Consider the following 26,645-nt stretch of genomic DNA (forward strand, 5'->3'; position numbering starts at 1 on the left):
TGGCATGACTGCATTTTTTCAGGCTTATGTGTCTTTCAGAGTTGTTTTAAATTTTTTCTCTTAGGGTTTGTACATTTCTTTTTAAAGCTTGTGCCACCTATTTTACTTTGTTCTGTTGCTGTTGTAATTGGGATATTTTCTTCCATTATGTCTTCTAACTACTTTTTGCTTTAATGTGTGAAGGCTTTTTCTTTATTTTAACTTGATATTTTTTTCAAAACTCTTTCAAATTCTCTTTGTAGTATTTTTTCCCATCAGTTCTTTGGTGTTTTTTACATATATAATCTTACCTGCAAACAGTTTTTCATTTTCCTTTCTAATATGTGTGCTATAATTGCTTTCTCTTTTTTTAAATTATAGACTTTATTTTTAGAGCACTGTTAGATTTACAGAAATGTTGAGCAGATAGTACAGAGCGTTCGCATGTATTCCTCAACAGTTTCTCCTATTATTTACATATTAGTATGATATATGTATTTCACTTAATGAACATTGATATCTTATTACTGGCTATAGTCTATAGTTTATTCAGATTTTCTTAGTTTTTACCTAATGTCCTTTTTCTGTTCCAGGATCTCATCCAGGATACCACATTACATTTAATTGTCATGTTTCCTAGGCTCCTCTTAGTGGTTATAATTTATCAGACTTTGTTTTTGATGACTTGGACAGTTTGAGGAGTACGGGGCCAGGTTTATTGTAGGGTGCCTCTCTGTTGGAATTTGTATGATTTCCCCCCCCTCCCCCTTATGATTATAAGACAGGGATTTTGGGGGTTTGGGAGCAAGATCAGAGAGATAAAGTGTCATTTTCATCGCATTAGGTCAAGGGCGCATATTATTAGTACGATTTTTCACTGTTGATTTTGTCCTTGATCACTTGGCTGAGGCAGTGTTTGTCAGGTGTCTCCCTGTCAAGTTACTCATTTTCCCTCTTTCCATACTGTACTCTTAGGAGAAAGTTACTATGCACATTCCACAGATAGAGCCTACACATAGAGTAAGGAATTATACTCTTTTCCTTTATAGTAGGATAGCTGCATAATCTATTCAGAATTATTCTGCATGGGATTTTCTCCCCATATGTGGTTTGTTGTTTATTTCTCTTAAATGGTGTCTTTTGCAGAGCAGAAGTTTTTGATTTTAACTTTAGTCCTAACCACATATAAAAAATTCCTCTTCAAAGATTTCCCTTATTGCCATCAGTGTAAATTGCATTTAGCAGAATTTTATACTCTTAGAAGAAACAGTCTCCAGTAAAAACTAAGAAGATTTTGATTTAAAAAAATCTGACTTAACCAGTTTTTTCTTTCATGGATTTTGCTTTTAGCGTTATATTTAAAAAGCCACTGTCATACCCAAGTCACCGAAATTTTCTCCTCTGTTATCTTCTAAGAGTTTTATAGTTTTGTGTTTCACTGATTTTTGCTTTTAATTATTTATCTTCTCTGCTTGCTTTATGCTTAAATTGCTCTTCTTTTCTGTAGTTGCCAAGAGTGGAAGCTTAGGAGCTTGATTTTAGGTCTTTCCTAATATGTGCTTTCAGTGCTGTAAGTTTCCTTCTAAGCTTTGCTTTGGTTGCATCACAGAAACGTTGATGTTTTATTTTTATTTTTATTTACTTTGATATATTAAAAAATTAATATTGAGATTTGACCCATGTATTATTTAGAAGTATGTTGTTTACTCCAGATATTTTGGGATTTTCCACCTGTCTTTCTGTTACTGATTTCTAGTTTAATTCCATTGTGGTCTGAGAGAGCATTCTTTGTATGATTTTCTGTTCTTTTACATTTATTAACATGTGTTTTATGGTTTTATGGAGAATGTGTATCCTGCTGTGTTGAAAAAAAAAATTCTATAAGTGTTAATTAGATCCAGTTAGATGGTGCTGTTTAATTCAACTGTATCCTTACTGAGTTTCTGCCTGCTGGATCTGTCAATTATTGATAGAGGGATATTAATGTCTTCAGTCATAATAGTGGATTTGTCTATTTCTTTTTGTGATTCTGTCAGTTTTTCCCTCAACTATTTTGACACTCATTTTTGGGTGCAGACACATTAAAGATTATTATGTCTTCTTGGAGAATTGACACTTTTTTCATTATGTAATGTCCTCCCTTATCTGTGATACTTTTCCTTGTTCTTCAGTCTTTTGCCTGATATTAATATAGTAATTCCAGGTTTCTTTCCTAAGCATGGTATATCTTTCTCTATTTCTTTACTTTTCATCTGTGTATCCTTAGATTTATGGTGGATTTCTTGTAAACAATATATTTGAATCTTGTTTTTCTTTTTAACACTATTGACAGTCTATGTCTTACAATTGGTTTATTTAGGCCTTATTTATTTATTTATTTATTTAGCGCTTATTTATTTATTTTTGAGAGAGCAGGGGAGGAGCAGAGAGAGAAAAAAAGAGAGAATCTTAAGCAGGCTTTGTGCTGTCAGCTCAGAGCCCAATGCAGGGCTCAATCCCATGACCGTGAGATCATTACTTGAGCGGAAATCAAGAGTCAGACACTCAACCCACTGAGCCACCCAGGTGCCCCTAGACCATTTATATTTAATCAATTATTGATACAGTTAGATTGATAGCTACCATATTTGTGTCTGTTTTATACTTATTGCACGTGTTTGGTTTTCTTAATTTCTCCTGTTTTTCTGCTTTCTCTGATTTGAAATGAATATTCAGTGTGATTTCATCTTCTCTGAGCATGTCAGTTATACTTTTAAATATGTTTTTAGTGGTTGTCCCAGAATTTGCAATACACATTTGCAACTAATTAAGTCTAGCTTTAAATGGCAGTATACTGTTTCACAGGTAGTTTAGGTATTTTATAACAGTATTTTCAGTTCCTCCCTCTCATCCCTTATAACATTGTTCTCATTAATTTTTTTTCCATATGCTAAATCACCCAAATGCATTGTTGTCATTATTACTTCAAACAGTTTATTAGCTCAGTTAAGAATAAAAAGTAGAAGTTTTTACTTTATCTTCATGTAATCATTCTCGGGCCCTCTTTATTTATATCTATGATTCTGATCTGTATCATTTTACTTCAGAGAACTTCTTTTCACTTTTATGCAAGGCAGATCTACTGGTGACAGATTTCCTCAGATTTTGTTTTAGAAAGTGTTTATTTTTCCCTCACTTGTAAAGGACAGTTTTTCTGGATATAGAATTTTGGGTTGGTGGTTTTAATCTTTCAGTGCTTAGAAGCATTTCATTCTACTCTTTTCTTGATTGTATGGTTTTTGATGAGAAGTTCAAAGTAATTATCCTTGTTCTTGGATAGGTAAGGAGTTTTTCCCACTGCCTTCATTCAAGAGGATTTTTTCTTTTTCTTTGGTTTATGGCAGTTTGAATGCATGTAGTTTTTTGGGTTTTGTTTGTTTTTCTCTTTTTTTCTTTTTTCCCTTTTTTTCTTTCTTTTTTGTTTCTGCTTTTTTTTGTTTGTTTGGTTTTGGTTTTTTTTTCTTGTATGTATCCTGCTTGGTTTTCTCTGAGCTTCATGGATACGTGGTTTGGTGTTTGCCATTAATTTTGGAAAATTTCCAGTCATAATTACTTGAGATATTTTTTCTTTACTGTCTTTCTTCTCCTTCCACTATTGCATTTAAACATATATGTTATAGCTTTTGTAATTTTCTCACAGTTGTTTGATACTCTTTTCCTTTAAAAAATTTCTTGCTCTTTCAGTTGGGAACTTTTTGCTGACCATATCTTCAAGCGCACTGATTCTTTTCTTGGTACATTAACCATCTATCTTGCTTATGTTGTCTGCTTTTTTAAAAGAAGTTTGTTTTTTAAATTTTTTTTTTAACATTTATTTATTTTTGAGACAGAGAGAGCGAGCATGAACAGGGGAGGGTCAGAGGAAGAGGGAGACACAGAATCCGAAACCGGCTCCAGGCTCTGAGCTGTCAGCACAGAGCCCGACGCAGGGCTCGAACCCACAGACCGCGAGATCATGACCTGAGCTGAAGTCGGACGCTTAACCGACTGAGCCACCCAGGCACCCCAGAAGTTTGTTTTTTAATGTTTGTTTTTGGGAGAGAATGAGAGTGTGAGTGGGGGAGGGGCAGAGAGAGAGACAGAGAATCCAAAGCAGGCTCTGCACTATTAATGCAAAGCCCAACATGGGCCTCCAACTCAGGAACTGTGAGATCATGACCTGAACGGAAGTTGGACACTCAACCTATTGAGCCACCCAGGTGCCCCTACTTTTTCCATTAATGCCCTTAAGGTATTCATTGTAGCTCATTTATTTATTTTTAACCATAGTTCTTTTAAGTTCCCTTTTCAGTAATTCCAAACTCTATGTCATGTTTGAATCTGATTCTGGTGCTTGCTTTGTCTCTTAAGACGGTTTTTTTTTTCTTGCCTTTCTGCATTGCATACTTTTGAGTTTTTTGTTGGCAGCCAGCTAGGATGTATTGGGTAATGGGAACTGAGGTAATTAGGCTTTTTAGTTTGAGGTTTTGTGTTCTTCGAGGTTAGAAGTTGGGCTATTTTATGTTTAATGTAACCTTAGATGCCAGAAGCATCATTTTCTTTTACTGTCCTTGTCCTCCCCTCCCCCCTTTTTTGTTGTTTTGTTTCATTTTTTGAGTGCTCTAAGAAAAATAGGATTGTGCCCTGTAGCTCTTTCACTTGTAATATACTGCTGTTATACATTACTTCTGTTGTGGTGGTTAGCTGTGAGGTTAGGGAAGAATTTTCTAATCTTACTATATCTCACTTTAATAATAGATTTTTAACTTATTTAACTGGGACTAAATCCCTGGACTCTTATTTCCAAAATGTTATTTATTTAGCCTCGTGCCGCCCCCCCACCCCCACCCCCATCCCTATGTGAGTAAGGAAGGCTTTACAGGGCTAGGGTTGTCTAACTGCTCTTCCCCATGTCAGGTAAGGTTATGGTAATGTAGTTGCCTTTAGAAGGCCAGCTTTCATTATGAAGAATGGAGAGTATTTAAAGAATTGGAGTATTTAAAAAATAGTTGCTTTTTTCTACCTTGTTCCAGGCGGGGTTTTTTGGTCTTCTTTTACTGGAAGTAAAAACTGCAAAAGTGTGGGGATCCCTAAGACTGCCTCCACGAGTTTCTGACGCTCAAGGTAGTCCATATTCAGTCTCCCAAGATTTGTCAAAATAACATTTTAATTATTCTTGTTAATTACTGTCTCCAGTGGCTTTGCTCTGGGTAAAGTGATCTCAGCTGTGATTCTGTCTTTACCTATCTGTCCAGATTACAGGGTCATGGTTTCCTCAGTAACCTCAGCGCTTTGAAGGACCTAAGAAACATCTTTGATTTTTAGTTCAGCTTTTGTGTTGTCTAGATGTGAATGATAGACAACTTTTACTAGCTCTTACATTTTGGAGCCGAATCTGGAAATCCCTTTGCTTTCCCTATTAAAATTACATTGGCTAATACCTTCATTATAAGGTTAATAGTAGTGGTGATAATGGGCATCTTTGTCCTTGATTTTGGCAGAAATACTTCTAGTGTTTAACTGTTGTTTAAGGTGCTGGCTTTGGTTATGTGTTTTATATGTATATAAAATCAAGTTAAAGATGGAGCCATCATTTTTTAAGTTTGAGTGCTTTTGTTATAATTGAGTGCTTTTTTGAGGCATCTATTGAAATGACAGAATAATCTTTCTCTATAGATCTCTTATTATGACATTGTATCAATGGAGGACCTAAGAATGAAACACACTTGCAGTTTTGGAATAACGTACTAGGTTTAGATTTTTAATGCTGTAGTTTTTTATTTTCTATCACTTTTTATAGGATTTTCATAAGAGATTTTTTGAATGAATATAACTGAAGTTGATTGTAATTTTCTGTGTGTTTCTGTTAGTATTCTTTTTTTTTTTGAGTTAATAGTCTTTATCAGATTTGATATCAGTGTTTATACTAACTTCTTTAAAACATGCTTTTATCTTTTTACTGTTTTCTTCAATAGTTTCGGTTATATTAGGTCTATCCTTTTTAAATTTTTTTTTTCAACGTTTATATTTTTGGGACAGAGAGAGAGCATGAACGGGGGAGGGGCAGAGAGAGAGGGAGACACAGAATCGGAAACAGGCTCCAGGCTCTGAGCCATCAGCCCAGAGCCCGAAGCGGGGCTCAAACTCACGGACCGCGAGATCGTGACCTGGCTGAAGTCGGACGCTTAACCGACTGCGCCACCCAGGCGCCCCAGGTCTATCCTTTTTAAATGTTTTGATAGATTTCCTTACTGGAACCATCTCTACTTGATGTTGTTTGATGGTTGAATTCTGGCAACTCTTTCTTATATGGAAATTCTCTTTTAACTTTCTATGTCTACTGGAGTCAGGAGGTACATTTTCCCCCCATTGAGAGTTATACATTTCATCTGAGTTTTCAAATTTGTCTCCATAGACTTGGGCAAAGTAGCCATGTAACTCTTAAAAGAGTCTCTGCTTACCCGCTCTTTTTCTTTTCTTTTTTTTTTTTTTAAAGATTTTGTTTCTAAGTAATCTCTGCACCTAATGCAGAGCTCAAACCCACAACCCAGAGATCAAGAGTCACATGCTCCATGGACTGAGCCAGCCAGGTGCCCCAGCAACTTTATTTTTAATATTTGTATTTTGCTATCTGTTCCTTTTTCACTTTAATTTTTTTTATATATTTAATTACTAATTTATATTGACATAGTTACTAAATTTTGTGATTGTGTGTTACCACATGTTTTGTACCCATTCGCCTGTTGATGGACATTTGAGCTGCTTCCATAATTTGGCTATTATAAATAATGCTTCAGTAAACATAGGAGTTGCAGGTATCCCTTTGAATTAGTGTTTTCATAATCTTTTGGTGAATACCCAGCAGTGTGATTACTGGATTGTAGGGTAGGTCTGTTTTGAATTTTTTGAGGAACCTCGTACTGTTTTCCACAGTGGCTGCATCAGTTTGCATTTCTACCAACAGTGCACAAGGGTCTCTATTTCTCCATTTCTTTGCCAGCAATTATTGTTTCTTTTCTTTTGAAAAAATTTTAAGTTTATTTATTTATTGAGAGAGAGAGATACAGAGAGTGAGTGGGGGAGGGGCAGAGAGATGGGGAGAGAGAATCCCAAGCAAGCTCTGCACAGTCAGCACAGAGCCCAGTGTGGGGCTTGAACTCATGAACCATGAGACCATGACCCGAGCTGAAACCAAGAGTTGGATGCTTAATGGACTGAGCCACCCAGGTGCCCCAACACTTGTTGTTTCTTGTGTTTTTGATTTTAGCCATTCTGACAGGTGTGAGGTGATATCTCATTGTAGTTTTGATTTGCATTTCCCTGATGATGAGTGATTTTTGAGCATCTTTTCATATGTCTGTTGGCCATCTGGATGTCTTTGAAGAAATGTCTATTCATGTCTTCTGCCCATTTAAATTGGATTATTTGTTTTTTGGATGTTGAGTTGTATCCATTCTTTCTATATTTTGGATACTAACCTTTCATTGGTTATGTCATTTGCAAATATCTTCTCATATTCAGTAGGTTGTCTTTTAGTTTTGTTGGATGTTTCCTTTGCTGTACAGAAGATTTTTATTTTGCTGTAGTCCTAATACTTTATTTTTGCTTCTCTTTCCCTTGGCCCAGGATAGATATACCTAGATAGATATTGCTATGGCCGATGTCAGAGAAATTACTGCCTGTGCTTTCTTCAAGGATTTTTATGGTTTCAGGTTTCACAGTTAGGTCTTTCATCCATTTTGAGTTTATTTTTGTGCATGATTGTAAGAAAGTGGTTCAGTTTCATTCTTTTGCATGTAGCTGTCCAGTTTTTCCAGCACCATTTGTTGAAGAGACTTTTTTCGTATTGCATATTCTTGCCTCTATGTTGAAAATTAACTGACCATATAATCATGAGTTTGTTCCTGGGATTTCTATTCTCGATCTGTGTGTCTATTTTTGTGCCACTACCATACTGTTTTGATTACTATAGCTTTGTAGTATAGCTTGGAATCTGGAATTGTGATACCTCCAGCTTTATTTTACTACTTTAAGATTGTTTTTGCTATTTGGAGTCTTTTGTGGTTCCAGACAAATTTTCAGATTATGTGTACTAGTTCTGTGAAAATATTGTTGGTATTTTGATAGGGATTGCATTAAATCTGTAGATTGCTATGGACAGTATGGACATTTAACAATATTCTTGCAATTCATGAGCATGGAATATTTTTGCATTTGGGTTGTCTTCAATTTCTTTGATCAGTGTTTTATAGTTTTCAGAATACAGGTGTTTCATTTCCTTGGTTAAGTTTATTCTTAGGTATTTCCACCTGTATTTTAGGTGCAGTTGTAAATGAATTGTTTTCTTACTTTCTCTTTCTGCTGCTTTACTATTAGCGTATAGAAATGCAGTGGATTTCTGTAAATTGATTTTGTGTCCTGTGACCTCATTATCAGTTCTAGTAGTGTTTTGGTGGGATCTTTTCTATATAGAGTATCATGTCATCTGTAAATAGGGAAAGTTTTACTTTTTCCTCATCAGTTTCCTTCCTTTTATTCCTTTCTCTTGTCTGATTGCTGTGGCTAGGACTTCCATTACTATGTTGAATATAAGTAGTGAGAGTGGGGATCCTTGTCTTGTTCCTCATCTTGGGAAAACTCTCAGTTTTTCCCCACTGAGTATGACGTTGGCTGTGGATTTTTCATATATGGTCTTTATTATGTGGAGGTATGTTGCCTTTACACCTACTTTGTTGAGGGTTTTTATCATAAATGGTTGTTGTACCTTGTTACATGCTTTTTCTGTGTCTTGAAATGATCATATGGTTTTTATCCTTTTTTTTATTGATGTGATATATCACATTGATTGATTTATGAACAATGAACCACCCCTGTATCCTGGGAATAAATCCCACTCAAACACGGGGAATGATTTTTTTTAATGTATTGTTAGGTTCAGTTTGCTAATATATTGTTGAGGATTTTTGCATCTATGTTTATCAGAGGTATTGGCCTGTAGTTCTCTTTTTTTGTGGTGCCTTTTTTTTAAAAATTTTTTTAACATTTTATTTTATTTTTTGAGAGAGAGAGAGAGAGCGAGCAAACGGGGGAGGAACAGAGAGAGAGGGAGGCACAGAATCCGAAGCAGGCTCCAGGCTCTGAGCTGTCAGCACAGAGCCTGACTCAGGGCTCAAGCCCACAAACGCGAGATTGAGACCTGAGCCAAAGTCAGATGCTCAACTGACTGAGCCACCCAGGCGCCCCTGTGGTGTCTGTCTGGTTTTGATAACAGGGTAATGCAGGCCTCATAGAATGAATTTGGAAGTTTTCTTTCCTCTTCTATCTTTTAGAGTAGTTTGAGAAGAACAGGTATTAACTCTTCTTAAAATGTTTGGTAGAATTCATTTGTGAAGTCATCTGGTCCTGGACTTTTGTTTGTTGGTAGTTTGTTGATTACTGATACAATTTCATTGCTGGTAATGTTCAAATTTTCTATTTCTTTCTGATTCAGTTTTGGGAGGTTATATGTAGGAATTTATCCATTTCCTATAAATTGTCCAGTTTGTTGGCATATACTGTTTCATAACCTTCTCTTATAGTCCTTTGTATTTTTGTAGTGTCAGTTGTTATTTTTCCTCTTTCATTTCTGATTTTGTTTGAGTCCTTTCTCTTTCTCTCTCGTTTGTTTGTTTGTTTTGGGTGAGTCTGGCTAGAGGTTTATGAATTTTGTTGACCTTTTCAAAGAATGAGCTCCTGGTTTCATTGATCTTTTTTATTGTGTTTGTTTCTATTTTATTTCTTCTCTAATCTTTATCATTTCCTTCTTTCTACTGGTTTTGCATTTTTATTGGTGAGTCTTAATACTTCCCTGCTGTCTAGTCATAATATTTCTGACCTGTTGTAATTTTGACTTACTGCTTCATATTAAACTATAACTTTTTAAATATAAATTTTTAAAATTTGTGTTAGGTTGATAGGGAAAATTCTGGTATATGATGGCCGACAGGACTGGTAGGGAAATTTCAGTCCCTGCCTGAAGACTCCCCTTCCGGGTTCTTCTTCCCACCCTGCTCGCCCCTGGCGCCAAATTACTACTAATGAGGAATGGAGAAGTAACAGACTATAAATTGTCCCCTCTGTTGATGCTCTGGGCTCAGACCTCTGGAGATTGATCTCCTCTGAGCCCACCAGTGTAAAATAAACCTCCTGCCTTCCAAGATCTCTGAGTGCTGCTTGGTTCTTCTGCCGGGTGATCCAGACCAGTTTCTGTACAAGGTCGTGTTGAAGTAATAATTAGTGACATTTATCTTTTTGGTGGCTGCGTATTTCTCATGTGTTTTTATTATCTGTTAGAGTAATATTTGTTTCACGTTTAATATTTTCCCTAAAATATCTTACTGTAGGCTTTTTAGTTTTTAGCGTATAAGTAAGTTTGGTTTTCCATTAGTTTTAGAAGAACTTCTGTAGGCAGAAGAGATGTGGTTTTTTAGCTTTGTGAAGTATTTTAAAAATTGGAGTTCGACCCCCACATCGGGCTCTGTGCTGACAGCTCAGATCCTAGAGCCTGCTTCAGATTATGTGTCTCCCTCTCTCTCTGCCCCTTCCCTGCTCGGTGTTCTCTCTTTCTCTCTCTCTCAAAAATAAAAAACATTAAAAAAATTTTTGGACTTTTGAGATGTACTGAGGTTGTTTTTTTTTTTTTTTTTTTTTTACCTTTATAACTATGTTTTCTGGGTATTTTGCTTTCTGAAGAGTCACCTTTAAATGTATTTTGCTGTTGTGCTTTTTTAAGTCTGTGTGACTTAGATCTCTGCCCACGTAGAATATGACTCTGATCTCTCCTGGAGTCGACATTCTTTATTCTTTGTTTAATTTATTTTCTGTTCCTCACAGTTTCTTTTCACAGAGTGAGTCTCTGTTCTTCTAAAAGTAAGAGCATGTTTGTGTGATAGTTCTGAAATCCTCTTAGGGTCTAGAATCACCATTTTTTTTAATGTTCTCAGCCCCTTAGAGATTTCCTACCTTCTTTGCATTTACCTCATCTTAGAGCCTGTGAGAACATTATCTGACTTTATTCAGTTCTCAAATTTCCCTCGCCAGATTATTTCCTATTGCTAGAATTTTAAACTTGTTAATTGCTTTGTAAAGAATTGATTTTACTTTCATTTTTGGGTGGCTCCTTTAAATTAGAATCGTTAGCATTTTTTCAAGGGTTTAAATGAACTCCCCTGCTGTATCTCAATTCCTTGTTTGTTTCCTAAAAAAAAATTTTTTTTTTTTTAATGTTTATTTGTTTTGAGAGCAAGAGAGAGAGAGGGAGGGAGACTTCCTCTGGGTGAGAGTGGGGGAGGGGCAGAGATAGAGGGGAGAGAATCCCAAGCAGGCTCTGCATTGACAGCTTAGAGCCCAGAGCCTGACTTGGGCCTCAAACTCACAAACCAGGCTCCAACTCACAAATGGTGAGATCATTACCTGAGCTGAAAACAAAAGCACTTAACAGACTGAACCACCCAGGCACCCCATTGTTTCTTTTATAACACTTTTTATAGTCTATAATTATCTTGTTCACAACTCTACTTGTTTTCTATTGCTTCTCATTTGAACATTAGTATCACAAGTGGGAATCCTGTCTGCATCTGGGTGGCTCAGTTGATTAAGCATCTGACTGTTGGTTTTGGCTCGGGTTATGATCTCATGACTTGTGAGTTTGAGCCCCACATTGGGCTCTGTGATGACAGTGCAGAGCCTGCTTGGGATTCTCTCTCTCCCTCTCTGTCTGCTCCTCCCTTGCTTGTTCCTGTGCTCTCTCTCAAAATAAATAAATAAAGTTGAAAATAATTTTTAGAAACAAGTGGGGATCCTGTCTTATATACCACTATATTCCTGGAGCCCAATGCAACGTCTGGCATATAGGACTCAGTAAATATTTGTTGAATAAAGTAACTTCAGCTTATAATAGGCCCCCTCCCTACCATGTGTGAAAATTGGGAAGTATTTGGAAAGGAGTCTAAACCTCTGTGATATGTACAAGTATAAGTAATTTTTGGAGAAGCTATTATTTTTATAGTATACTCTTTAACTTTCATGTGGATATTCAAAATTGATTTGAGTTGATTTCTGTTTTTAAAATTTGAATTACTTTTTATTGTATAATTTTTTTTCTAAGTTTTATGTTATTTCCATTTACTGTTTATTAAAAGATAGATATAATAGGGCTCCTGGGTGGCTCAGTCGGTTAAGCGCCCAACTTCTGCTCAGGTCACGATCTTGCTGTTTGTGAGTTTGAGCCCTGCGTAGGGCTCTGTGCTGAGCCTGCTCCAGACAGATTCTGTCTCCCTCTCTCTCTGCTCCTACCTTACTTGCTTTCTCTCTGTCTCTCTCTCAAAAATAAATAAACATTAAAAAAAAAAATTTTTTAGGGGCGCCTGGGTGGCGCAGTTGGTTAAGCGTCCGACTTCAGCCAGGTCACGATCTCGCGGTCCGTGAGTTCGAGCCCCGCGTCAGGCTCTGGGCTGATGGCTCAGAGCCTGGAGCCTGTTTCCGATTCTGTGTCTCCCCCTCTCTCTGCCCCTCCCCCGTTCATGCTCTGTCTCTCGCTGTCCCCAAAAAAATAAATAAACGTTGAAAAAAAATTAAAAAAAAATTTTTTTTTAAATACATAACATAATTTAAAAAAAATACACGGGTACCTTTTTGGCCACAGGTACCCATTCTTGTACTGTTACGCTGGTACCCCAGCAGTGTTCACACATAATGGAAACTATTTTATCACTGGGTTGTCTGTTGTTATTGACTGCTATCATAGGAAGAGGATTATACATGATACTTAGAGCAAGGATATAAAGGCTTTTCACAGAATTGTAGAATGTTAGCATGGCTTCGTGAGTGGTGTTTTGCAGAATTGTGCAATGCTGCCACTCTGATTAAAGCTGGAAGAAACTTAAGACCAAGGAATTCAGCCTTTCTCTTTGTACTTCAGATAAAGGAATTAAAACCCTGAGAGATGATGTGATGTGCTCAAGGTCACCCAACCAATTAGTGGCCACCTCTGTAATCTTTTGATTCCCAAAGTTTAAATCATCATTCAACAAAAAAGGGCACAGGTTTTAGTATGGTGTTTTCAAGCTACTAAAAGGAAAATATTCCAGACTTGAATCCTTAAATACTCTTCTGGACTGACTTCTTCACATCAAAGTATTTGAGTATCTGAAACTCTGAATTTAAAATCGACTGGATTTACCAATAAGTATCCTGAGCATCCATTAGCAGAAAAAAAATGTTAAATGCTCCATTTTTTTTTTGCCCAAGTGCTGCTTTTTATATTTAAAGTATTCTTAAGAGCAGTAATTTAAAAGGTATTGCTGGGTAGGCTTATGGTTTGAGCATGTTTAATCAAAAAAAGGTTTTTAATTTGCTGATTTGAACTCAAAATGTCCAATAAATTGTCTTCTCATGATGAATTTTAATAGTTTGTTTCTGATGTTTAATTGATAGTGTATATTTAGTACATTTTAAAATATGCAAAATAGAGACATAACTTGGAAAAAGTTAACACTATATTACATATTTCACTTGCCCATGTGTTTCACTATAAATTTTATAGTCCTTATTGAAGAATTTAATTACTCACAGCTTTGTCTTTATATTCTGTGTCTGAAGGCTTAATGTGGCTCATTTTTATTGCCCTCAGTTTTCATTCTGCATTGGTAGGAATGAAAAATTACATTTTAATTTTAAAATGTACTTTGGAGCGCCTGGGTGGCTCGAGCGTTGGTTAAGCATCTGCCTTTTGATTTCAGCTCAGGTCGTGATCTCACAGTTTGTGAGTTTGAGCCCCGTGTTGGCTCTGCGCTGACAGCACAGAGCCTGCTGAGGATTCTCTCTCCCTCTCTCTCTGCCCCTCCCTCTCTCCTGCTCTCTTTCTTTCTCAAAATAAATGAATAAACATTTAAACAAATAAGTAAAATTAAATTAAAATGTATGTTTTAGAAACCCTGGTGAACATGGAAAGTCGTTTTAGTCCTCAGCCCATCTTCCTTATCAGTTCCTCTTGACCAGTTTTCAGTTATTATTTGCATTTTGTATTTTAAGTGTATTTTATTTTATTTTTTGAGAGAGCTAGCGAGCGTGAGCACAAGCAGCGGGGGGTGGAGGTCGGGGGGGGGGGGGGGTGGCGCAGAGAGAGAGGGAGACACAGAATCCGAAGCAGGGTCCAGGCTCTGAGCTTTCAGCACACAGGCCAATGCGGGGCTGGAACTCATTAGAACCAAGAGATCATGACCTGAACCGAAGTCAGAGGCTTAATCGACCGAGCCACCCAGGAACCCCAAGTATATTTTAGAATGGCAAATACTTAACCTTACTATGTTAATCATTATTATTTGAATCCTATAGTTTCTATACTGAATTGTGTTTTCTATAACTTTTTTCTTTGCTTGTCATTTATTTTTTCAGACAATAGTAAAAAAATTTTTTTTTTTTGGTCTGCTGCAATCTTTTTTTTTTTTTTAACGTTTATTCAGTTTTGGGAGAGAGACAGAGCGCTAGTGGGGGAGGGGCAGAGAGACAGGGAAACACAGAATCCAAAGCAGGCTCCAGGCTCTGAGCTGTCAGCACAGAGCCCGACGAGGGGCTCGAACTCAAGGAACCATGAGATCATGAGCTGAGCTGAAGTCAGACACTTAACTGACTGAGCTACCCATGCGTCCCTGTCTGCTGCATTCTTATCTCACTACTGACTGGTTTCTCCTTTCTTTTCTTTTTCTGTTCCTTTATTCTTATTCTGTATATCTTTTTGCTGTTTCAATGGTTCTGTTTACTTATACTTTTTTTTTTTTTTTTTTTGTCTTATGCTTTTTCATCATTGGTCATTTGCCAGTCTAGATTAACTGTCCTTTAGATAGTTGTTAGGGAAAGTCACAGGTATAAAACATCACTGTCTAGGATTGCTCCTTCAGTAGAGGCTGTAGATGGGGTATTTCTCCTTTTAGAAACCAGAGGTTGTAAACTGCTATTGTGATTGACATGTTTAGCATTAGAGGTTAATGTCTCTTGCTCATTCCTCAGAATTAAAAGAAGGAAAAACTATTATATTATGCCAGTAGTAGCGGTGGATTTCAAAAGGTCTTTAGGAAGTACACCAGGAAGGATAATTAAATGAACATGTTTTATAGAATGCTTTCATAAGTGCCTCTGTTACTGTTGGTGAAGGACTGATGTTAATAGCCACTGCCTTGATCTCCTTTCTAATTTGCTTTGCAGGAGAGCGGAAATGGATTGAGGAAAGGAACATTCAGGAGGGAGAATTAAAAACAATCTACAATTGACTTTAAGCTTTGGGAGATAACCTGTCACTTAAAAATTTTAAGAGCCAACAGGCCCTTATTATTTGCTTCTGCATCTCCTATGTCTTTAATAAGAAAGAAAGATTGACCCCGACTTGATTATCTGATCTTACTTAGTGTAGTCAGTTTGCCAGAAATACGGAAAGTTTGTCAACATCTCAACTGTCATATTTTTACAATAATGATTTTTACTGTTTATATAAATAATGTTAAAATCCCTTAATAGTACTTATGTTCCATTTTAGGCTTATTGTATCTGTGCTTGCTTTATATAACTTGATATAAATTTAGGTCATACCATGCTTGTTAATTGAATTATATACAAATATATAACTAATAGGTTTTTGTTAACAATGATAGAATCATAGATGCTTCTTTGTATCTTACATTGCAGAAATTTCTCCCCACTTAGCTGACATAGAACTGAAATATTCTTAAAAAAATTTTTTTAATATTTATTTATTTTTGAGAGAGGGAGAGAGAGAGTGTGAGTGAGGGAGGGGCAGAGAGAGGGAGACACAGAATCTGAAGCAGGCTCCAGGTCAGCACAGAGCCCCAGGGGGCTTGAACCCGTTAACTGTGAGATCATGCCCTGAGCTGATGTCGGATGCTTAACCGACTGAGCCACCCAGGCACTCCTGAAATATTCTTTAATATTCTATGGTTTGTATGTTCTGTAATTTATTTTCTCTGGTATAATGTATAATGTTCCATGGTTTATATGTTCTATAATTTATTTTCTCTGATACTGTAAAAATGCTGCATTAAACAGACTCATATATACAAGTCTGTATACATATGTCCTTATGTACTGATGATTTTATTTTTATGGGATAGATTCTGAAATGAGAGTGCTAAGGAAAAGAATATGAACATTGAAAGTTTTAATAGATGCTGCATATTAACTTTCCATAAAGCCTAGGGTAATGGACATGTCTACCTTTTTCTACCCGATTTCCTGATAGTAGGGATCTAATTTAATCAATTTGATGGATGAAAAAGAATATCTTATGTTAATTTTTGTTGCTGTTTATTGGTTATTTTAATGATTTTAGTATCATTTATTCTGCTTTTCCATTGTGTTTGTCTTATTGTCAATGTGAAATAATATTTTTCATATTTTAGATATAAATACCTTATTACTCCTATGAGTTGCAAACATTTTTTTCTATTGTTTGTTTCTGGGTTTTCTTTATGGTGTTTTAAAAGTTTTTTTCATAATCAAATAGTTATTTTTTTTCACACCTTCTGGTTTCTTGGCAAAAAGATCTAACACTTTTGGTTGCATATATTGGCCCCTAAGTACTTTTCTAAGATTTTTGTATATGTATGTATGTATGTTAAAATTGTTAACTGACATTAATTTTGTATTAGTTAGGAGTTAACTTATTTTCTCCCATCAGTTGCATAAGCATCATTTAACTATGAACTACCATTTCCCAATGAAATAAAATACCGCCTTTATCAAATATTAAATTCTATTATACACTGGGCTCAATTTCTGGGTTTTTGTTTCTCTGAAATAAGTCTGTTTCTATACCATTCCCTACTGTTTTTAATTCTAGGGATTTGAAGTGTTTTTAAAAGCTGATAACATGACTTCCTCTCACTATTCTTTCTTAAAAGATTTCTTGGCTCTCTTTTTGCATTTATTCTTCTATGCAAGCTTTCTTGTGTTGTGTGCTCTTTGGGTAAAGCTTCTCATACCTCAGATAGCGGGTAGACCAGCAGTTTTTTGTATGTTGTTAGTTCTCTGTGGGTTACCAGGAGACATCTCTCAGTATCTGGATATCCTCAGCTAAGAGGATTCTCAAGTTTAGTGGTAAAAGGAACCCAATCGGTTAGCTCTCCTGAAGCTCTTTGTGAGCCAGGGAGATGAGCAGATTGTCCCAGAAATGCTCATGCAGTTGATGCTTTTCTATTGGGGAGAGAGATGTCCATGGGTCTTTTGATATTCCTATGGCCAAGCCTTTGTTATGGTTCTTAAAGTTCTGATTCTGGCCTCTGTCACCTGCTGCGCATAGGCAGGAGAGGTGCTTAGTAGTTGACCCAATGTTGTGACTGGAGATTATCAGGAATATATTCAAGCCTCCATCTTTCCAAACCACCTCAGGCTAACCTCACTTTATTTCTGACTTGTATTTTATTTGTCATTTATTTATTTAAAAAAAATTTAAAGTATTCTCTACACCCAAAGTGGGGCTCAAACTCACAATCCTGAGATCAAGAGCTGCATGCTCCACCAGTGGAACCAGCCAGTTGCCCCATTTATCATTCATTTTGACTTAGTATAAGCTTAAGTTGCAGGTAATAAGTATGATTAATATATTTTATGCTTTGATGGTTCTATTTTAATTTTTCTTTGTAGTGCTACTTACTTATCTGTTCATATCATTATCAAATATTTATTAAGCACTTTGTATGTAGCAGCATTTAGCCTTGGAGTGAGGCATATGAGGGTGAATACACCTAGTCCCTATCTTCTCAGCAGCATTTTATGTTGTTTTTCACTTCTTTACTTAAAATATTTGCATTTGGCACCCACACTTTTCTGAGTTTCTGTTTTCTTCACCTTTGTCCCTTTTTAGTTTCCTTTGCTTGACCTTTCTCATCTAGACCCCCAAAATGATGGACCTCCATAGCTTAATGAGTCCTTTGGCTTCTCTAGCTCCATTTCAGGCCTTAGGTCATCCCACTCAGTATCATGGCTTTAAATATTTTAGCTATGATGTACTGATGTCCCTAAAGATACATGTATTTTCCCCTGAGTTTTAGCCTCAGATACCCAACTGCTGAATCTCCAAAACACTATTTAATAGGCATTTCAAAATTCACAAGACCACAACATATTGCAACTGTTTGGCCTCTTTGACTTTGCATTTAGTGGTCCATCTGCTCATCTTTCAGTTATGACTGGTTAAACTCCCTCATGTCGTTCATTAACATGAATGATTTTTTTGTGGTCCCATTTTATTATAGTTCTATGTTCAATTTTCTTGCATGCTTTATAACATTCATGTCAGTGATTTTTTTTTTAATCCTGGTTTTTTAGCTTTAGCTTTTTTTTTATTTTTTTTTTAAATTTTTTTTTTTTTTCAACGTTTTTTATTTATTTTTGGGACAGAGAGAGACAGAGCATGAACGGGCGAGGGGCAGAGAGAGAGGGAGACACAGAATCGGAAACAGGCTCCAGGCTCCGAGCCATCAGCCCAGAGCCTGACGCGGGGCTCGAACTCCCGGACCGCGAGATCGTGACCTGGCTGATGTCGGACGCTTAACCGACTGCGCCACCCAGGCGCCCCTAGCTTTAGCTTTTAACTGCAATACAATTTTTTTGTGTAGGGTTATCTTCATTTTGTGTTTTATCATTCATTCTTTTTTAAAAAAACTTTTTTTATCATGAAAGTACTGTGTGTTAATTTTAGAAAGCTTGAATAGTACAGAAAACAGGAAAAGTCCATGTAATCTCATCACTGAAAGTGACACTGACAATTTAGTATATGTTCTTTAACTTCTCTCTCCATGTATGAATATTATTACTTAAAATACTTGATTTGTCATATATATATGTGTGTATACATATATATATATATATATATATATATATATGTATACACACACACACACTATAAACTACTTTTTCTCTTCACTTACTGTGTAGTGAACATTTTCCAGTGACATTAAAGTTAGGCTGTAGATCATGAGTACATGGTATTCTGTAACACAGTTATGTCATAATTTGTCTAATTAATTCCTTATTGTTACATGATTAGGTTGCTTACAGTTTGCTATTATAAACTGTGCTGTGATAAATGTGGATGATTTATATCCCCTGGATTATTTTTTTTGGTTATGTTCCAAGAAGTAGAATAATTCTCAAGCTGTGGAGTATAATAATTAAGAGCATTGACTTTGGAGTCAGATGGCCTTGGGTTCAAATCCTTACTTAGGTGTTTGTATATTTAGGCAAATTAGTTTATCTCTCTGAGTTTCCTAATCTGTACATTGAAGATAAATAAGTATTTATGTTTATGTTTATACTTACTACTTTTGAAGCACCTGGCTGGCTCAGTTGGAAGAGCATGTGACTCTTGATCTTGGGGTCATGAGTTTGAACCCTGCATTGGCTGTAGAGATTACTAAGAAAAAATAAATAAACTATCATTACTGTTAGTTATCATGTCTCTTTACTTGCCTCTGGTCTGTGACAAGTTTTCATTCTTTCCTTGTTTTTCATTATATTTAGGGTTTTGAGGAGTATTAGTCATATATTTTGTTGAATGTTCTTCAATTTGAGTTTGTTGGATGATTAGAGTGGGATTATATTAGTATGGACTCATGGATATTTATTATATTCTTTGGTTATAATCCAGTACTACACTATTTATTTTGTTATTTAAATTATTTCAGCTTTGGCCATTCATTCTTTCATTCTTTTATTTTGGTTTCTCTGTGTCTTTTTGATATGTCTCCATCCTTTATTTTTTAATTTTTTTGAGTGCTACAGGATGCTCCAGGTTTATCTTTTGAACCCTGTTCCAATCCTAGAACCAGCCATTTCCCCTAGAATCCCTGTTTTCTTTTATTGGGGTATATTATGTAGAAACCAGCTCTGGGTGCTGTGAGTGCTCATTGCTACTGGGGTGTCACTAATTCTAGTCCCTTTTAATAAACAGAGTTAGGAAAAACTGTGGTGTGTGTGCATACATGCACATATATATCTATAATTACTTTTATATTTATCTGTGTCCATATTAAACTAAACATGAGTTCACAGTGATTGATGTCTCTGGCTCTGATCCAGTACCTCAGGGTTCATTCTAAGCATCCTCCCTTTGCTTTTCTGTAACTTTCCACTCCAAAGTGAGAAGCTTGGCTCCCACCATCTGCCATCCATTTACTTATTTATTCAACCCCAGTATACATTACATGTAAACTATTTCAGAATTAACCCATATATCTTAGAAAACAACTTTATAAAATAAAGTACAGTTTTTATATATGGTTCCATTTGTCTTTAGCCTTATAGTTTCAGGTGAAGGCACCATCTTCTTTTGTTTTTTTTTTTTTCAACGTTTATTTATTTTTGGGACAGAGAGACACAGAGCATGAATGGGGGAGGGGCAGAGAGAGAGGGAGACACAGAATCGGAAACAGGCTCCAGGCTCTGAGCCATCAGCCCAGAGCCCGATGCGGGGCTCGAACTCACGGACCGCGAGATCGTGACCTGGCTGAAGTCGGACGCTTAACCGACTGCGCCACCCAGGCGCCCCATAAAGTTACTTACATCAGTTCCTTTTTTTCACCCAGAGTTCTGATTCAGATGCTGTACTTTAAAGACTGTTTAATCTAAAGATTGATTGTATGTATATACATATGCATATATGATGTTAATATATGTATTATATGTATAACATATAACAATATAATTGTGTAATACAGTGATATATATGATGTGTATATATGGTAATTTATTTATTCTTAGGTATTTTGTGTTTTCACCTTAAATGTATGTACTGTTCACTTTGTCACTTGGTATGAAGCAGAAGTATATTTTTTCTTGCTTTTTTCTCCATTGTTTGAAATGCTACCTTTATCATATTTTCAAAATCTTATATATACTAGAGCTTTTCTGTTCCTTATTCTGTTTTATTTTCTCTTTCTGTTCAAGCTCCAAACATTATATACCTATGGTAATTTCAGCATCTGGTAGATTATTCCTCTTTTTGCATATTCATATTCACTTGTAATTTTATTTTTTTTTTTAACTTTTAGTTATTTTGAGAGAGAGTGAGCAGAGAGGGGGAGAGAGTGAATCCCAAGCAGGCTCTGTCCTATCAGTTCAGAGAGGCTGACACAGGGCTCAAACTCATAAACTATGAGATCATGACCTGAGCCATAATCAAGATTCGGACACTTAACTGACTGAGCCACCCACGCATCCCCCATATTCACTTATAATTTTAATTATTTGCTATAATTTTCTTTATTTCAGGAACATTTTAGTGGATAAACCAAATGACCAATCTTCAAGGTGGTCCTCAGAGAGCAACTATCCTCCCCAGGTAAGATGAAGCTCCTGATACCATTTAGAAGTCAAAATTTAAATAGGCATTTAATTGACAGCAATTATCTGGAATCCATTAATAATTTATTCAGTCTTTGAAAATGTGAGGTAGATTTTTATTTTGTTTTTTGTTTTTTTTAGTTTTGAAAGAATGTTTATTTCATAGACAAATGCAGTGTGGAATTTGATGAAACATAGGCTTACTTGTGTCTCCTGGAGCATTTAAAATCTAATATGTGTTTTTTCCAGATAACTAATGATGCAAAATTAAGTTTCTTGATACCTTTTGAGGAAAATGTTAATGAAAAGAACTGGCTTAGGTGCTGTTACTATTTTGAGCAGTAACTGATATCACTGCTGATCTAAGATGTTGTGACTTCTATTGTATTCAAACTCAAGTCGGTCTGTAAATGTTTAAGGAAATGTTAGTAAGTTGGACTTGGACTCAATGACTGCCTTTTAGGGAAAATAAACTTAATATAGTTTGTTATTTTGCTAAAGTGGTATATTTAGATGATATCAGGACCATGAACTAAATTCTTTCCTTGAAAGTGCTGTCTGAGGTCATATGAATTTAAAAAGTCATTCTTTCGGTTATATTCTTTAAGCATTAACATATAATATGTCCATATCCTGGAGGAAATTAATGCTCTGATAGGAAAGCAGATGGGTAAGTAAATTCCAGTGTAATTTCTAGTGTAATTTTTGGAAACCTAATGTTTATACTTATTTTTCCTTTTATATATATTTTTAACTGCATATCTTTTGGATCACCTGGTACTTAAATGTTTAATTGCAAAATACACATCCAAAGAATATATATTCATAGTTTTTATATATAGTATAAAGAATAATAAAACAAGTATCTATTCATCAACTGTCTTTACAAAACAACCACAACCTGTTGAAGCTTCTTGTGAGTCCTGTCTTATATTTTTCTCCAACTCCTAGTAACTGTTATTTCATGTTAAGCATTTTCTCACAGGATCATACATGTGTATGTTTATACATATCCTATATTGGGGCGCTTGGGTGGCTCAATCAGCTAAGTGTCTGACTCTTGATTTCGGGTCAGGTCATGATCTCACAATCATAAGATGGAGCCCTGTTTTGCGCTCTGCACTAGGCATGGAGCCTGCTGAAGATTATCTTTCTCCCTCTCCCTCGGCCCCTCCCCAGCTTGTATGTGCACACACATGCTCTCTCAAAAAACAAACAAAAAACAACATATAAATGTCCTTTTATCTGACTTTGATTTTTTATAAATATAATATAAATTGAATCGTTATAAATATTGATCTGCTTTTCTTTTGCTTTGTTATTTATTTATATATTTATTAATGTTGCTGAGTATAATTGTAGTTTCTTAATTTTAACTACTGTGTAGTATTCCAGTGTAGTATAAATATGCCAAAATGTATTTATCCATTTTGCAATTGATAGGCTTTTCAGTTTTTTATAGTTGTTTGCTATTATGAATAGGCTGCTTATGAACATTTTTGTATGTTGTCTCCTGGTACACATGTATAAGATTTTCTTTATGGTGTATACCTTGGAGCACAATTGATGGATCATATGTTCAAACAGGCTGTATAATTTATATTCTCGCTGACAGTATATGAAAGATGCTGTAGGGGCGCCTGGGTGGCTCAGTTGGTTAAGCGTCTGACTTCAGCTCAGGTCACGATCTCACAGTCTGTGAGTTCGAGCCCTGCGTCAGGCTCTGTGCTGACAGCTCAGAGCCTGGAGCCTGTTTCAGATTCTTTGTCTCCCTCTCTCTCTGCCCCTCCCCCACTCATGCTCTGTCTCTCTCTGTCTCAAAAATAAATAAAAAAACATTAAAAAAAATTAAAAAAAAAAAAGAAAAATGCTGTATATTGCAGTCTCCATATCACTTCTATACGGCTGATTTTTAGATTTTGCCAGTCTGTTAGATCTTTCATTATAACTCACTGTGGCTTTAATTTTCCTGTTTACATTCAGACCTTCTTGCATTTGTTTGTGGGGTTATATTGTATGTTATTGGTACACACCCCCTCCTGTTCACACTGAGGTTGAATACATTGTGTTTTCAATCATGTTTTTCTTATTCATCTTTTCATTTTACTTGAGCCCTCAAATTCGGTGTGTTTCTGTTTTTATTCAGTTGTTTTTATGTCTTACTAATGAATATAATCTTTTTCATTATTACTGAAATGGTGGTAACCTCTTTACTGTGAAATTTCTTTTATTTCTTATGGAACAGTATTTTGAAGGCAGTATTACTTAATGTCTTTTTACTTATTCATTTGCTTATTTATTCAAAAATTATTTAGCACCCATGGGGTGCCAAACTTTATAGCAGTGAATTAACTATTGTCTTTCCTCTTAATGAGACAAGAAATACCCTGAATCAATTAATATTCAATGTGCTAAGTCTGAGAGTAGAAGTTACTTAAAGTTTTTGTGATTTAAAAGAGACTAACTTGGGATGCCTGGGTGGCTCAGTCAGTTAAGCGTCTGACTCTTGATCTCAGCTCCGGTCTTGATCTCAGGGCTGTGAGTTCAAGCCCCGTGTTGGGCTCCACGCTGGATGCAGAGACTACTTTAAAAAATAAGTAAATAAAAATAAAAGAGACTAACTTATCATGGAAATGAGTAACATGAATCTGTTTTCCGTCATTGTAGTTACACATCAGATATAACTGGGGTTCCATGTAGCCAATCTCAAAGAACAGCAGTCTTGTCAGAAAAAATATAATTGAAAGTAATTTCTGATTTTACTTAGTTTTGTGTGAAACTGCCATATGGGATAGAATGGATATAGTTTTAAGGTATAGATATGTAGAAAGTAGTCTTGTACTCCTAGTGGATGTGAGCTAGGTCAATAATACTAATTCCAACGCTTATTCTTTTTTCTTTTTCTTCTTTTTCTTTTTCTTTTTTTTTTTTTTTACTCAAACCATATTCTGAAAATTACTAAAAGGGCTGAGTTTTTAAATTTTTTTAAATGTTTATTTATTGGGGGGGAGGGGGAGGGAGGGGAAGGGGCAGGGAGAGAGGGAGAAACAGAATCTGAAGCAGGCTCCAGGCTCTGAGCTGTCAGCAGAACCACAAGATCATGACTTGAGCTGAAGTCGAATGCTTAACTGACTGAGTCACCCAGGCGCCCCTAAAAGGGCTGAATTTTTAAAAGATGCACACATACATAAAGTTTATGAAAGCTGGGACCCTAAATTGATGAATTCTCAGAATAATTAAACAGAAGAAATCTCCACCTCTGGGGGACTGTGGGAAGAGTTACATTGGCACTGAGTAGAGGAGGAGAAAATGAAGAAAACCTGGATGATCCTGGATGAACCTGGTGATCCTGGATGTATAGTGCTCTTAAGGTTCTCAATTAAAGCAAGTGCAGATCCTCTCTGGAGATAGTTACCTTTCCCAAATCTTCAGGTAGTCTCCGTAGATCATTATTCAAGGAAAGTAAGCAGTACACACGCAAAGATAACCAAATGTACCAGGAAACAAGGTGCCTTTAGTAAGAACTAGGAAGAAATGATAGAGAAACCTTCAAAAACATTAGGTATAAAAAGTAAATGTACTAAAAGATACTGCAATTAAAATAACATACCGTATTTAAAGAAATAAAAGGTATTTGTAAGGGACAGGAAACTTTAAAAAGTGATATAACATATTTGAAAAACAACCAAATAAAACTTCTTCAAATGAAAAATTTAATGAGAAAAATTAATTTTGACCAACTGTCCTACTAAGGAGGATGAAATAAGAAAAAAGATTTTTTTTTTTGAAGGTGCAGTGTTTTGGTAACAAGCAAGTAAAGAGTGATGGGGCCAAGATGAGGAAGATACAGGAACCCAGATAGGAGACCTACTTTGGGGCCACTTTTCCACTGGGTATCTATTGACCCCTAAAGAAGTGGTTAAGATCCTGAAAAGCTGAACAGCACTTCTGACAAACTCTTGAGGCCAGGAAGATAAAGATCAGAAATCAGAGTCTGGAATGTAGTAGATTCCCTTCTCTGATTTAGGATCCTGAAGCTATGTTAGAGGAGGAAGGGTGAACCAAATATACTCTCACCCTCACAGGGAAGCCCAGTTTCATATTATCTTAGTCCTTGAAATTTGATGAAAATAATCAAGAAGTGGTAGTGTCACTAGTCATAGACCTGCAGCACATATACCTCTTCTAGAGGAAGTTAATATCCTTGGCATCTAGTTATTTTTAGTTTTCCATATTTGATATCTACCAAAAATACGAGTTTACAGATAATAGAATTTTAGATACAGGTTTTAAAATAAGTGCCTTTAGGGGCACCTGGGTGGCTCACTCGGTTAAGCATCCAACTTTGGCTCAGGTCACGATCTCACGGTTCGCAGGTTCAGGCCCCCCCCATCGGGCTCTGTGCTGACAGCTCAGACCCTGGAGCCTGTTTCGGATTCTGTGTCTCCCTCTCCCTCTGTTCCTTCTCTGCTCATACTTTGTCTCTCAAAAATAAATAAACGTTAAAAAAAAAATTTAAATAAGTGCCCTTAGTGTCTTAAAGGAAAAAAAAGAGATGAAAATCAATAATGAAAATTTTGAGTTTAGGAAGATGGTGGCATAGGAGGACGCTGGGCTCACCGCGCGTCCTGCTGATCACTTAGATTCCACCTACACCTGCCTAAATAACCCAGAAAACTGCCAGAAGACTAGCAGAACGGAGTCTCCAGAGCCAAGTGCAGATGAGAGGCCCACGGAAGAGGGTAGGAAGGGTGGCGAGGCAGCGCGCGCTACATGGACTGGCAGGAGGCAGCCGGGGCGGAGGGGCGGCCCGCCGGCCAAGCAGAGCCCCCTTGTCTGGCTTGCAAAGCGGAGGGGCCGGATGGAGTGTGTTCTGACAGCAAGCAGGACTTGACATCTAGAAGGTTATAAGCTAACAGCTCTGCTCAGAGAACCGGAGAGCTGGAGGACAACAGGAGGGAGAGTTGTTGAGCCCCGGACGACAGAGCTCAGCTCGGCGGGGAACAAAGGCACTCGCCAGCGCCATCTCTCTCGCCCATCCCCCAGCCAAAATCCCAAAGGGAACCAGTTCCTGCCAGGGAACTTGCTTGCACCGCGCAAACACCCAACGCTGTACTTCTGTGGATCCATCCCTCTGGTGGGTCTGACTCCCTCCCGGTACCGCAGGGCCCCTCCTGAAGCGGATCTCTGAAGGAAAAACGAGCTGAGCCTGCCCCTCCCGCCCCCGTGCACCTTGCCGATCCACCCCAGCTAATACA

General features: G+C 36.5%; 1 protein-coding gene across 2 annotated transcripts in view; it reads left to right on the forward strand.

Annotated features, from left to right (window-relative positions):
* The window catches only part of MKLN1 (muskelin 1), a 194,390-nt gene that overhangs the window by 25,925 nt on the left and 141,820 nt on the right, over positions 1-26,645 (forward strand). For both annotated transcript variants that reach the window (XM_047851006.1, XM_047851005.1), the window contains exon 2: positions 21,316-21,385. In XM_047851006.1, coding sequence (XP_047706962.1) covers positions 21,316-21,385 — 70 coding nt within the window. The remainder of the gene's footprint in view (positions 1-21,315; positions 21,386-26,645) is intronic.

This window comes from Prionailurus viverrinus, chromosome A2, assembly GCF_022837055.1.
Source record: "Prionailurus viverrinus isolate Anna chromosome A2, UM_Priviv_1.0, whole genome shotgun sequence".
Lineage (NCBI taxonomy): Eukaryota > Metazoa > Chordata > Mammalia > Carnivora > Felidae > Prionailurus > Prionailurus viverrinus.